This window comes from Acartia tonsa, chromosome 9 (assembly GCF_053477335.1).
Source record: "Acartia tonsa isolate MP-2025a chromosome 9, ASM5347733v1, whole genome shotgun sequence".
Taxonomy (NCBI): domain Eukaryota; kingdom Metazoa; phylum Arthropoda; class Copepoda; order Calanoida; family Acartiidae; genus Acartia; species Acartia tonsa.
Genome location: NC_137268.1, coordinates 25,853,946 through 25,869,294, shown reverse-complemented (window position 1 = coordinate 25,869,294; position 15,349 = coordinate 25,853,946). Strand labels below are relative to the sequence as shown.

The following is a 15,349-nucleotide window of genomic DNA, read 5'->3' as shown; positions in this document are numbered from 1 at the left end:
CGACATGACAAATCTAACCTGTTAAATTTTCAACTTTTGGATAAAATTCCTAAGCTATAGCTTTCGCGCATGTATTATGACGAAGTTTATGATATTATTGAGTTGACATAGATTAAAACAAATAGATATTAAGATAGGTATTACTTTTCATAGATTGACAACATACATAAGAAACGAAGCAAAAAAATCATGGCAGGGAAAAATAGACAAAGTGAGTTATAGAGCATATGTTCAGCTGTCTATAGTTTCCTAACAAAATGGGGATAGATGTCACCGCGTTCAGCTTACGTGTTCTATTGACGTCATAGTAGAGGGAAATGGAAGGGGATGGGAGAAAGACACCCCCTAGAAAAGCATTGCATTACGGACAAACAAATTGAATTATTATGCAGCTTTGCTACTAAAAATATAAAAAGTAAGTAAAATTTATTTTTTGTATCAAAGATTGTAAGTAGATTAAGAAAAAAGTATTTAAGTATATTTAAAAAGTATCTATCAAGATATAAAACTAATTTTGAGAATGGTACCTGACTCTTTAATTGATCTTGATCTAGATATCCTAACCGCATGTTGATCCTATTTATTGACCAAGACATCCCCCATACTTTTACTATCAACACAACACAGTCATACTCTTATAATCAATGTATTGGTTACCAGACAATTAATGGACACATTTATGTATAGGTTCTATTCACTTATTCTATGTAGGAACTGAAAAATACACCAGTGCCTAATTGTTAGTAGCAAAGCTACTCTATAAGTCTATTTGTCCTTCTGCCTTTCTTTCGATAATGTTAAAGGGTTTTAATGTATAAAATGCTGTAACATTTACTGTTTAATTTCTCTTTCTCTACACATTTAATGTTTGACCATACATTTTTATTTTATAGTTTCAAAAAGCTTCGCTATTATTGGACGTAATCGTTCTTGTTTTGTAAAAAGCTCTTTCATCCCCCCCCCCACCCAAAAAAAAAAAAACGTACCATATCATTTAAGGTTAGGTTAATAAGGGTCTTGCACGTGGTTATAGGGGGGGGGGGGGGCATTAATAAAGGTCCATTTAAACGAAATGGGTATTCCTACAGAAGTTTTTACAACTGTGAATTACCAATAGGGCATTTTAAAACAAATTTGTTAAACAAGAAGAAATATATAATTTTAATAGTTTTTACAATCTAAGATACTAAAACATCTCATAAACTGATAAAAAATTTTATAATAAGTTTAGCTTAACTATAGTTAGTGTTTGTCCAACCTACAACACACCTGTTTCATCAAAAATAACCGATTAAATGTGAATTATTTACATTTTAAATTTTTCAAAAATGTTGGGAGGTCTTATTATTCTTACTGTAAAAGAGAACCATATTGGTCGATCGGTTAGCCAGATCTTATTCTACAGACAGACACTTAGACATCCTTTTACTTTTATAATAAGGTTAAAGATAACATTTCAAAATAACATTTATAATTTTTAAATTTTATAAAAAGATTTTTATAATTTCACAAAAAATGAATAACTAACAAAATCAACCTAAAATAGTAGTGATATATATTTCATTATTTATCTAAATTTGATTTTCTCTTATCATAAGTAGAAATGGGTCAAACAAGTTGGGATGTCGAAATGATTTGTATATACTGCGCCCCTAGCTTCTCGGGCCGTTTCATTCAAAGGGGGGGGGGGATAATTGGACGTACCATCCCAAATTATTAATTCAAAGTTAAATAGCCTAAAACCATCCCCGGACCTATATAACAAAACTTTAGAAATGGTAGAAATATAAATGCTATGTAACAGACATACTCTATGAGATGCTAGAGGCTAAGCCCCTAGCATCTAGAAGCTCAGCATAAAGGGATAGCAAAAGCAATGAAACGGCCTAAAACCATCCCATGACATAAATCTAAAAATCCAATTGCCCCAATACAATTCTGCATGCCTTTTATTATCCACTCTAAATTAATCAAAATAATTTCAATATCCTTACTGATAAAATGATAAAAATCCAGAAAGTTATTAGATATTAGATAAGAAGGGTTTAAGTAAACCTTATCTTATGTAAAATCTTATCATTTATAAGCTTAAACAAATAACATTCTATTATTTGGTTTAGTATATAGAAAGTATTAAAGCAATAAAATGATTAAAATATTTATATTCTCGTGAAAAATGTGATTATTTTCATGTACAATCTTTGATAGTTTTAATATGCATATTTTTATGTCTTTTAAGGGTAGCTTTATCTTGTCTAATTGGCATAGGAATCATCATTTTAAGTAATGTATAGCTTAAAATAAATTTTAATGAAATTTCAGAAAAAAAAACAAGTAAAAGAAAATCCAAAATGGAGGAACATTGGACATTGTTGTAAGTACATTATTTCATAATAGCGGCTGCGCTCTTAGAAATGACTAGGAAGAACGAACATCTACCACCCTTATAATTAAAAAAAAAAGAATTTAAAAATATTTTTTGGTGGGTTTTAGGGTACTCAATTTTAGGGATTCTTTCTCTTGGACGAATATTAAGAGTTTGAAAAACCCTAACTTATACGTGCGAAAATTTTGGCAAATCTGGTTTTCGCGACAACTAAATTTGCAAGCGGAAATTACGCAATAAGGTTGCACATTTTTTTCACATAGATAGGGAAAGTGCTTAGATCTAAGATTATAATGCTATAACAATAAATTGTAATAATAGGATGCTCCTGCTTTGTCAAGAGCATGTATTTAAAGATATTGGAATATGCCTTGATCCTAAAACAGCCATAACTAATTACTTTACACCTTTAAACTACAAGGAAGAAAGTAGTTCTTGTAGAGCTACTTCGCTCTAAAATGAAATTAAGAGCGTTTTCTTAATTGTCAATTTTTTTATAATACTGAATACTGTTACTAAAGTATTGTGCTAAAAGTAGTAAAATCTAGTAAGTAATTATCGAATATTTGTTGAAAAAGTCATATTAATTAGCCAAGCCTGTTTCATGCAATTTATTTTGCAAATTAATTTAACACTGCAAATTAAAAAATGAATGAAGGATGTGTGTCTGTCTGTCTGTACTGAAATAACTTCTTGACAGTTTTTTCTTTACAGTGAAGCTTTTTACAATTATAAGCAACAAAATATTTTAACAACCTTGCATTTTTTAAAGTTTGATTTTATAGCTTGAGTTCAGAAAAGTATTTGAAAACTAAGAACTTTTAAGGAACCAAAAAAATGAACATTTACCATAATACTTGAAACAATGTAAATATCAGACGCAATATTAGGGTCAGCTAAATAATCTGGCAGAACCTTACCCCTCTACATCCCTGGAAATATCTCATTTAAAGTTAAATTGGTTGTTTCTCTTTCTGTATTCTTTAATAGATTATCATCATGAAAGGATATAGGGATTAGGCAATGGAGACAGGTTACAGAGTTTAAATATCAGATATATGTTTCTTATTATGTACTAGCGGCTTCGCCCCTAGCCTCTAGGGGATTTGCCCCAATAGGTGATCAAAAAAATTTTTGGCGAAATTTGTAAAAGGACCAAGGAAATCTTCAGCAACAAAAAAAGGACCAAGGAAATCTTCACCAAAAAAAGAGGGGGGGGATTTCTTGTTTTTTTTGGGGGTTGAAGGTGTCCCACCCCCAAGAAAATAGCCTAAAACCACCACAGGACCAGTAGGTATATTCCCTGAAGAGTAGAATCCGATCGGTTCAGTGGTTACCGAGATCTTAAGGGACAGACGGACAGACATCAAGCTACTTTGTAATATAGACTAGAGGCTACGCCCCCTATTAGCCTCTAGGGGCACTTAAGGTTGTATGGGGAAAAGTCGACATCATCCCATTTCAAAAAAGTAAAAATTAATTTTTGGGGGGAGTGGGGTGAAAACACCCTCCCCTAAAATAGTTTAAAACCTTCCCAGGACCTATAAGAAGCTTCACTGTAAAGGAGAACAATATCGGTTCAGCGGTTAGCGAGATCCTTCGGGACAGACAAATAACGCTTACTACTTTATATAATAGGATGATATAGTATAGTACTGTAGCTGAATAAAAAAGTGATATACTAGTTATGATTACTTTTTAGTAGCGAAGCAACTCTATAATTCACAATGTCCGTCCGTCCGTCTTTCCGTCTGTCCGTAATTAATGAATTGGGGGAAACGTGATTTTCTCTGCTCCTATAAAAGGTAGAAGGCTGAAACTGTTTGACAACATTCCCATCATTAAGGAGCACAATTAACTATAAAACATCAATGGCGGCCAGACCGCTCTTTAGCAGGTTTTAGGCTATTTTTTTATTTTTCACATTTTTCTCCATATCTTTGGTGTTTATGGTCCGATTTTCAAAACTTTTTCAGTTATAGATATCTAAATAAAATTTCCTGTTGATTAAAGAAAACAACAATGACGGTCCGATTGCCTTTTTGCAGGTTTTAGGCTATTTATATATTTTTACATTTTTCTCCATATCTTTGGTGTTTATGGTCCGATTTTCAAATTTTTTTAGTTCTAGATATCTAAATTAAATTTCCCGTCGATTAAAGAAAACACCAATTACGGTCCGACTACCTTTTTGCAGGTTTTAGGCTATTTTTATATTTTCACATTTTTTTCCATATCTTTCGTGTTTATGGTCCGATTTTCAAAATTTTTCAGTTATAGATATCAAAATTAAATTTCCTGTCTTTTTTTTAAAAGACCAACATGGTGGTCAGGCTGTCTTTTAGCAGGTTTTTGGCTATTTTACACATTTCCCCATATCTTTAGTGTTTTTGGTCCTGTCTCAACCATGACACTTTGGTTGAGTGTGACTTCCGAATTAGCGGGAAGTTCTAGAGATCTTGTTTGACGTACACACAAACCCCCAATACCAGGAACCATCAAGTTTCAACAGCAGGTTTGATTATAGATTTATTGAGGCAAACTATTTCAAAGTCCTGAAATTACAAAATCAATTAACACAAAATTCCAGTTTTTATAACCACGTAATCTTATTTGCTTTTTAAAATCTTTTTTTCTACGGTTAAGAATCTTTGGGTACTTTGGCTTTAAAGGAAAATTATTTGGTTTAATAATCATAGTTAAATGCAAAAATAAAGGCACATAAAAATTACTAAAACATAATAATTGAATCATAATAAAGTTTCATGTTTAGCTGGCTAAAGCCTTTTAAACTAAATAAAATCGTCCTATACGCCATTCAATTTAAATAAAATGAACAAATTCAACCTGAAGTTCTTATGGTTTAAAGCCCCTGGTATACTAGGGTCGTTCACGCACTATGAGACCAATGATAGGCCCAACTTTGTTCTCCGAAATCTTCACCCACTCACATATTATTCAAAAGTAAAGAACGTGGACGCATCAAAACATAAACAACTCATGCCGCGTCTCTTTAGAAAAGGAAAGTCAAACAAAGACAACATTTGCGCTTAATTTGGGATAATGAATAAGGAATTAATTTCGATCTTGATAAACACAAAGCTTCCTCGAAAAGAGGTTAAGACACACCCCCTGTTTGAAAGTCAAATTAACTTCCTTAACGAGATTCAAGGTTTTTTTGCGCTGAGCACTAGCAACATTTCTCACTAAACTCAACTCACCATAATCACATGAGAATGGCCACATCCCGAAAAACATGACAATTTTTGCTCCTAACTAAATGAAACCCCGTGAAATGCATACACAATATTATACTCCTGACTAGGACTCATAATACCTCACATTTTAGGATAGAAGGATGGGGATTGGTTTGTACCATACAATATTCCCGGCACATGACACTCACAAGATCACATACACAAAATCCTAAAATGGACAATCCTATTAATCATGATGTTGTAAATATAACAACTTATACTAATTAATAATCATTTCATAATCAATAGGTAATAAATCATTATTAATAAATCAATAAGTACCTACGAAATCTGGTTGAAATGTAAACAAATAATGGTAAGAATATAAAACGAAATAAATCTTAGACAAGAAAATTAAGATTTATAGGTACTTAAAACTAAATTTGTTAAGCATCAAAAAGAGTAGTAAGAAAAATATTTCAAAATCCTTGGGCAGATAGTTTTTCAAACTTAATGAATAAGAACTGTAACTATCTTAATCAACAATAAAACTTTTCAATACTTAGATAATAGCAAAATAATAATAATATTTTTGTTAGAATTTTCATCAAAATTATGAAAAAAAATACCAATTTTTTTTCTTTGTAAAAATATGAGAATTTTAAATATGAATTTTCAATCATTCCTTGATCTGAATAAAATGTTTTACTTGATTGAAATTCATATGTAATTTTTAAAAAAAATCTGCTAAAAAAATACTTGATTTTTTCTTAGAATAAATATCGAATCACGCAACCTCGACACATTTATTCTTTTTTGGTAAACTTTTCAGGTAAGTTTTATAATGAATTGTACTTTTGAAAAGAAATTAAACTCAATAAAATTAAATTTGAGCATATGAAACAGAATAAAAAATTAATCGCATTTCGCTTGATTCTTATTTTAGGCATAAAAATAGACATATGAAAATGTGGCTTTTTTACTAAAAAAATCTCAATTTCCATAAAATAAGAATCAATTATTAATCATAATTTTTAATAACCGCTTTTTTACTAAGTATATTTGAGATTACTTTTATTTAATGAAATCTTCCAATTTTTAACATTTACAAAACGGCCTGATTTATTGCATCAAGATCCATGACAGATCTATATAGGAAATAAACGTCTATAAACGAGCTCGAATCTTCCAAACGTAAATTGTTCAAAACTCATAGTGCTTCAATGATCACTATTAAACTCTCATTGCCCAGAACGATAATACCCATTATTCTACTTTTTGCATCATAAATGCATTTTTTATATTCATGTTGCTATTTAAATAACATTGAATTATTTGATTTGTATTAATAAAACAGAAAACTTAAGTTAATAATATAGTAAACATAGGAAAACTTAGTTTTATAATGAATTGATTCGTGCGACACTCCCTGTAATGCGGTCAAATATTAAACTAATCATTTTAACCCTTTCAGGACGAAAATTTTAAATGAAAAATATTAGAATTTAAATCTTTTAAAAAATATATAAAAATGAAGCAAAACGTTAAATCGTGTATTGTTACATTGGGTGTAAATATAAAACAAATTACTGAATAAATAAGTTAACAGATATTCGAAGACGTTAAAGTTGTAACTTATTATTTTGTTGAGTATGAAGAGAGGGAGAGTGAGAGTGAGAAGCAAGAGAAAGAGAGAGAGAGCGAAAGAGAGAGATTAGGGGAAGGAGAGAAAGAGAACGAAAGGAGAAAGAGAGACAGAGCGAGAGAGACAGAGAGAGAGAGGGGGGAGAGAGAGAGAGACAGAGTGAGAGAGAGAGAGAGAGAGAACGGGGAGAGGGAGAAAGAATGACTCATTTAATTGAAGAAAAAGAGAATAAAATTTGTAAGGCAAAGAGCGACAGTAATTATTAATTAAAAAGAGTAATTATCTCTGATAATTAATAAGATTAACAAGAATGACAAAATCCTTAAAAGAGAAACTCGATCAATTCTATATAAGAAATTTAGAGTAATTGCACTTAAGATGAAATATCTAGATTTACCATAAATAGTAACTATATTATTTAATAGCTTAAAATTAAATACAAGATATTTTATTTGGACATACTAACGTCATGGTGATAGGGCAACTATGTAAATCAATGGTAAAAAAAAATTTTTACTTTGACTTCATTGCAGGACATAACAGTTTCAAGAATTTTATTGTCGAGTTTGAATTCAATAGGACAATTCTAATATGCCTAAATTAACAATCAGAACTATCTGTTAGAGACGTACGGATGGACAGACAAACCCCCACTGTAAAAAAGTTTTGCTTTTAACAAGAAATAGATCATTAACAACATTATACAACCCTTTTACCCCATTTCCTTCCCTCTTACTGGATGAATGAACTGACCAATAAATGAGGCCCATACTGGAAAGCTATGTAGGGAGTATTTACACAACTTTTCAGCCATTGAATAGCAAATGAGAAAATCACATTTTCCTCTAATCATAGCCAACAGACGAACGGAAGGACATTTTGAATTAAAGATAATCTTCGCTACTAAATGAAAATGAATTTTGCAAATGTGTCATTATAATATTGATTAAAAATTTAAACCATCTAATTTTGATAGCAGCTGAGAAAACAAATATTTTAGCTATTAAAATATGAAATCTCGATCCAAGAGACTAATGGACCATGTGAATTATAGAGTAAGAAGGATAGTTTCAATTCCAGAATTTCTTTTGCTCAGGGAAGGAGGGAACATTTGACTGTAAATTACACTGTAAACCAAAGTTTAGTAACCACTTTGACTAAAAAACTTGATCTGTGTTTCGTCACTTCTAAACAAGAAGTGTCCAAACTTTTCAATCAACAGAAGGCTTACTTTTATTTATCATCATGGGGGATGTAAAATAAATATAGTACAATATCTCCTAAGATCCATGAGTTTAAAAATCATCAACAAGGATGATAATATATCCACATGTAGCAACGTTCCTAATTGTAAAAGTAAAAACACAAAAGCAAAAAGAAGGAAAAGGGGCATAACTGACAGAATGACGAACAATGATCAGTGCAGTGGTCATACAAATCTTCAAACAAAATATTAGCAGTCTTTGACATCAGAAAAAAAAGTTGTGTTTATGCAGTACTGATTGATCGACGGTTAGGCGGGCAGAAGTGCATTGGTCTCAAAAAAATTCAATCTTCTATAGCAGAGGGGAAAATAAACATTTTCCCTACAGTAATTTTAATAATTTCAAAGCACTATAGACAGAATAACGAAGAAGGTGAGAAATAAAACTTTTAACAAATAAATAAGGATGACAACATCCATAACTATAGAAGCTCTTGAATTAAAAAAATAAAAGGCAAAGCAAATGAAAGCAAAAATGGTGCACAACAGACAGACATAGTAAGTAATGATGCTTAGTGGTATTTGAATATTTACACAACATTTAAAAAGATTATCATTGATAAAAGCTGAAAAAAAATATTTTAGAGCATTAACGATAAATCACCGGACAATGTTATTCATAGAGTAGAGGTGCATGGGTCAGCAAACATAAAAATGCCTTCTGTCTTATCCCTGAAAGATCAGGCCCTAAACGAATTCTTCATTACCGGATTTTATTACTCTTATAATGGCATCAGCATTATACCCTTTCCCTACAGATATTTAATGTTCTCAATAGCATTACAGACCAGCGAACAACGTGAGCTGTAGGCTAGTATTTTAATATCTGCGATAAAAATGAAGGAAAGGTTAATTTAAAATATGCATAGTTTATCTTAAATTAATTCTGTGATATTCATATAAATAATAATCAATATTTTAATAATATCATACATCGTGTTCATTATTATAAATGCTTATCTCATAGAAAATAGAGTTTACATTTTTAAACATGAACGAAAATATATGTACCTAGGAAAATAATTGCTATAAAATACTTTCTCAAGGTTTAAAATTGTCCGAAATCGCTAGGTACATATATTACTACGAATCTCTGCTCTCGGAATGAAGAAAAAATCTTTACGCGTGGATTATTAGGAATCCATGCCTCCGGAGTGAAAGAAAAACCTTTATTGCTTACAAATTAAAACAAATATCTTTATTTTTTGCGATAATCTTTGAAAATAATAATAAGAAATATTTTAAACATTATCATAATAATTTTACATGTTGTGTTCTTTACTTTAATGCATTATTTCATATGAGAATCTGAGAAATAACATTTTTTAAGCAAACGTGAACCATGAAAAAAATACCTCGAAAAATAATTTTTAAAAAATCTATTTTTCTCAATCTAAAAAAATCTGCAAAAATCATTTGGTAGTTAATACACACAAACTTTTGCTTTTCAAAATCATACTTAAAGAAACAAAATCCTTTTTTTTTTTTTTAAATCTGCTTTAAAAGTCTAAACAGTTTTGTAGAATTTTTGTGCTTAAATATGAGCAATAAAATTAGTTGAGCAATGAATACTTATTCTTTACAGAATCCATTTAGGTTCCCTTCACAAGCTTAATATATAACTTGTAATATTTTTTCTTTAAAAGATCATTTTCACACATAAATAGTTTATGTTGTAAATTAGATTTGTGGGGTTGGTAGACTTTCAATAACTTTCTAGCGGCAACACCCGCCATATTGCAGGCCCTTTACCCTGTGTCGGGCGGCCAGCTTGGCAGCAGCCAGGTCGATTCTTGATTCACAACAGCACCAACCTCATTATCAGAACCGGCTGCAACACAACCAATTTCAGCATCATCATTGTGAACGGCTACAGCCTCACCCGCCGTAGCAATGTTATCAACAGCTGCGGCAGTATCTTTAACATCAGAATTGACTGCAACACAAACAACAGCGTCAACTGCAGAAATAACAGGTTTATCAACAACAGCATCACAAGCAGAACCAACAGGTTCATCATCAACAGCTACGGCAGTGCTCGCCCTAGCAGTATTGTCAACGGCTGCGGCAGTATCTTTAACATCAGAATTGACTGCAACACAAACAACAGCATCAACTGCAGAAATAACAGGTTTCTCAACAACAGCATCACAAGCAGAACCAACAGGATCATCATTAACAGCTACAGCAGAACCAACCGGTTCATTATCAACAGCTACGGCAGAACCAACCGGTTCATTATCAACAGCTACGGCAGTACCAACCGGTTCATTATCAACAGCTACGGCAGTACCAACCGGTTCATTATCAACAGCTACGGCAGTACCAACCGGTTCATTATCAACAGCTACGGCAGTACCAACCGGTTCATTATCAACAGCTACGGCAGTACCAACTGGTTCATTATCAACAGCTACGGCAGTACCAACCAGTTCATTATCAACAGCTACGGCAGTTTTCACCGGCCACGCACTCTCATCCTGGCGCAACCATTCTGGACCCAATCTGTACCTGGATGACTCTGAGGACAAAAAATCAGGCAAGGCGCCTCCACTAACACTGACAGCTTTATACGCAGATTTCTGCTGACCAGCTCCACAGTCAGCACTTGTACAGATAAAACCACTTCCAAAAATGGTTCTCCACAACATAGACTGGCCCACTTTCTGGTAGGTTGACGGAAACACGTCAGGATGGGTATTTCCAATGATAATATCCAAGCCTCCACTAATATATGTGAATCTTTCTGGCGGCATCTTAAATATTTCGGCGGCGGTTTCCGGATGGACCGAGCGCATCTCGTTGCCACCTCCGAGGTTAGGCATAACAGCTGCCTCAAATTCTCTCAAATTACCATCCCTGTCCTTCAGATAGAACACCACATTGCGGCAGGATGATTCACTACCATCAGCAACAGAAATGTTTGTATATCTGCCGGTAGATTTCAGCTTCAACTTGTTGGACAACTTCTCAGATATAAGTGGTAGATTCGCACCAGAATCAAACATGACGGCGGCATGGCAGGCGCCGCCGCCAGGTGCTACAACTGGAAATATTTGCAGCAGGAAGGTACATGTGCTAGGCGCAGAACTTGATTTGTAGACTGTATTCACACTAGCACTAGCCTCATGCAACATACGACTATGATAACTGTCGCAATTATTGGTGCCACAGACACCAAGCTTATCCGATTTATTACAATTGTCAGCAGCATGACCATCACACAGGCAGAGTTCACACAACTTATTCTGCTGGACAACTTTTTTTCGGTCAACAACATCCATCTTCTTAAACGTGAGACAACGGAAAATTGGATGTTTATCCTTGCAACTTTCAATAGGACATGCACTATTCCACTTGGAAGTTTTGTCCTTTCCAGCCCGTCCATTCTCATTGTCACTGCGGCCAGATACTTGCGCGGCGGCAGCTCTGTCACGGTTCCTCTTGCCGGCACCAGTGTCGTAGGACATATCACCAGCCAACATTGCTCCCCTTGTCCTCTCCAGAAGTTCTACAATCTTCTTGATGTTTGGCAGGTTCATGCTGCCTAGCTCCATCATAATTTTCTCTCTCAGGGCATCTGGACATTTGTCTTTGAAAATATGAATAAGAGTTAAGTGGTGGTAATCCTTAGCTTCAGAACCAACGATGGTTTCTACTTCCTGCATGGTGCTTTTGAAGGTAGCAATTGCACTGACCACGTCCACAGGTTTATCCACAGGTTTCATCTTGTTCAGCTTAGTCAAAATCTTCAAAAACCGGCGGGTGTTTGATAAAAACATCTGATCCAAAAACAACCATTGTTCATTATGATCTCTAATCGCTGACACTTGCTTGCGTAGCTCCAGGTTGGTTATCACCTTCTCCATACACAACATCAGACTTAACCTCTGGTCAGAAAATCCGTAACCAGCGCATAGATCTTTAAAGACCTGTTTAAAGTTGGAGTAATCCATGTCAGTACCGTCAAAGGACGGCAACAAACTGTTGTCCCAGCGCCCATACTGCGGGTTGGAACTCCGAATATCCACGGCGGACATACTTCTGGAGAGTATGGCAGGTGTCCCACTCTCATCCAAGTTAGATGAACGACGTTCCATCTCTCTAAGCCTTCGGTCATATCACGTACTTCTTGGCGCAACTCCATGGAAATCTTGAGCACTCCCATGTCCATCCTCACCTTCTCAATGACGTCGAGGTTCTTGGCGACAGTGCTCAACCTCGCGTCGTCTGAATCATTGTCAAGCCAGTGCAGAATTTTCGTACACTGCTCCAACGATGCATAAACTTTATCTGCAACATTTTTCTGCTCACTAGCTTCATCCAAATCACGCTTAAACTCGCGCATCTCACTAGTCTCCACGGCAGATTTTAGACTTTTTATTAGGTCAGATTGGTCCTTGACCTCACTAAAAATGTCACGAATTGATTTTAAATTCACATTTTCACATGAACTAAAACTTTGGCAGGCTTTTAGATTTTCATAAAACACTTTTATCTGTTCATCAAACACTTCTAGCCTTTCACTGCCAATAGCGATAGCTCGCTCAATTTTCTGCTTTTTAGTGAGCACCATATTGATTCACTAGGTACTATTTCACAGAAAAATTGTCAATGTTTTTTGCATCAATACACTATATGCTATTGATCTCAACCATTTGAAATTGCTTGTGCAGCTCCTTCAAACATCAGGTTATTTGAAATTGTCTCAACCATGACACTTTGGTTGAGTGTGACTTCCGAATTAGCGGGAAGTTCTAGAGATCTTGTTTGACGTACACACAAACCCCCAATACCAGGAACCATCAAGTTTCAACAGCAGGTTTGATTATAGATTTATTGAGGAAACTATTTCAAAGTCCTGAAATTACAAAATCAATTAACACAAAATTCCAGTTTTTATAACCACGTAATCTTATTTGCTTTTTAAAATCTTTTTTTCTACGGTTAAGAATCTTTGGGTACTTTGGCTTTAAAGGAAAATTATTTGGTTTAATAATCATAGTTAAATGCAAAAATAAAGGCACATAAAAATTACTAAAACATAATAATTGAATCATAATAAAGTTTCATGTTTAGCTGGCTAAAGCTTTTTAAACTAAATAAAATCGTCCTATATGCCATTCAATTTAAATAAAATGAACAAATTCTACCTGAAGTTCTTATGGTTTAAAGCCCCTGGTATACTAGGGTCGTTCACGCACTATGAGACCAATGATAGGCCCAACTTTGTTCTCTGAAATCTTCACCCACTCACATATTATTCAAAAGTAAAGAACGTGGACGCATCAAAACATAAACAACTCATGCCGCGTCTCTTTAGAAAAGGAAAGTCAAACAAAGACGACATTTGCGCTTAATTTGGGATAATGAATAAGGAATTAATTATACCCGCGACCCTGGCTCAACACGTAGCGCATCCGCCCGTCGTCGGGAAGGTGATAGGTTCGAATCTCGGGCCGACACCGCGTCATAACTAAAGACGTTAAAAATGGTTCCTACTGCTGCTATGTCAGATGCGCGACATAAATAGTTAGAGTAGGGGGAATGCCTTGGCCCAAAACAGGCGCAACTCGTTACCATGCACAGTTGGGACTTCTCAGACAAAGGTCGTGCATCACAGAGAGTTGGTTGTCTGTTGAATGTTACTTAGCCTAATATCCTTGGGTGTTTGGACAGAAAAGGGTGCGTGACAGTCATCCTTAGTTCTCCTGGATTGCTGGACCAGGACCTAGACAGTACACCAAGTCGAAAAGGTCCTGGACTGTAATCCTGCCCGTACGAGGAAATCTAGGAAAAGGAATTAATTTCGATCTTGATAAGCACAAAGCTTCCTCGAAAAGAGGTTAAGACAGGTCCGATTTACAAACTTTTTTGGGATATCAGTATCAAAATATTTTTCCAATTGTTATGAGCATCTTTTATGTAATTTACTTTGACTGTCGTCATCATACAAAATAAAACAAGGTTTCGTGTTTATTTTCTCTGATAAATCTTTTTTTGATTTAAAAAATACACTTAAATCTACTTGTACACATTCCCATCCATGATTTTTTGTGCTTCGCTACTTATGGATGTTGTCATCCTTGTCTTAAATGATAAATAGTCGACGTTAGACATTGATTTTCTGTGTCTTAAAAGATTTCACAATTTGCCAAGAATAAAGTACCATACAACTATTACTTCAAACCAATTACAATTCAATTTTAAAGGGAATTAATGATTTACTTTACCAAAAAATATACTTCTCTATCAATAGCAGAATTTCACACATCGATAATTTTTCGCCCATTGTCCTATCCTTTATTCCCTGTAATTTTGAAGAGCGGCAAACATTTCTAGAATTTAATAACATGCCTTTCTTGAATAAGTGCTCCTACATAGCCGATAAATTTGTCCTACGATATTTAGCGAAAAGGATAAGGTATCCACTGCTTTGGCCAGGGTAGGTGATGAGTTCGAATCCTGCTACGACTGCATTATTATTATTGGACAATTAAAATTGCATCTTCTGGAACAACTTAGAATTTCTGAACTTGGTTAATAATTTGAATAAGCCAATGACATATCTACTTGTCAGAATACCAGCCTATCATTGGATGTCTTTTGACTATGAGGGACACATGATTGGTGAAGCTGTTTATAGTGTCTTAAAAAAATGACGTCATACAATACAAATGACCAATGAATGGCCAATACACAGACTAAATTACCAATGGTAGGCCAGTATATATTTTAATTGACCAATGGTAGTCCAGTATGACGGAAATTAAAAAGCTTCGTGATTGGTTCATATGAACGGTAAATTATTTATACAGAAATTTAAAGTTGTGTCATTTAAGCTATAACTCCCTTAT

The 15,349-nt window shown here is 34.0% G+C and overlaps 1 protein-coding gene across 2 annotated transcripts in view; it reads left to right on the top strand.

Annotated features, from left to right (window-relative positions):
- Positions 1–2,326: 2,326 nt before the first annotated feature.
- Positions 2,327–15,349, top strand: part of LOC145328623 (MFS-type transporter SLC18B1-like) — a 40,382-nt gene continuing 27,359 nt past the window's right edge. For both annotated transcript variants that reach the window (XM_080172380.1, XM_080172381.1), the window contains exon 1: positions 2,327–2,374. In XM_080172380.1, the coding sequence (XP_080028506.1) occupies positions 2,352–2,374 (23 nt within the window). In that variant the 5' untranslated portion in view covers positions 2,327–2,351. The remainder of the gene's footprint in view (positions 2,375–15,349) is intronic.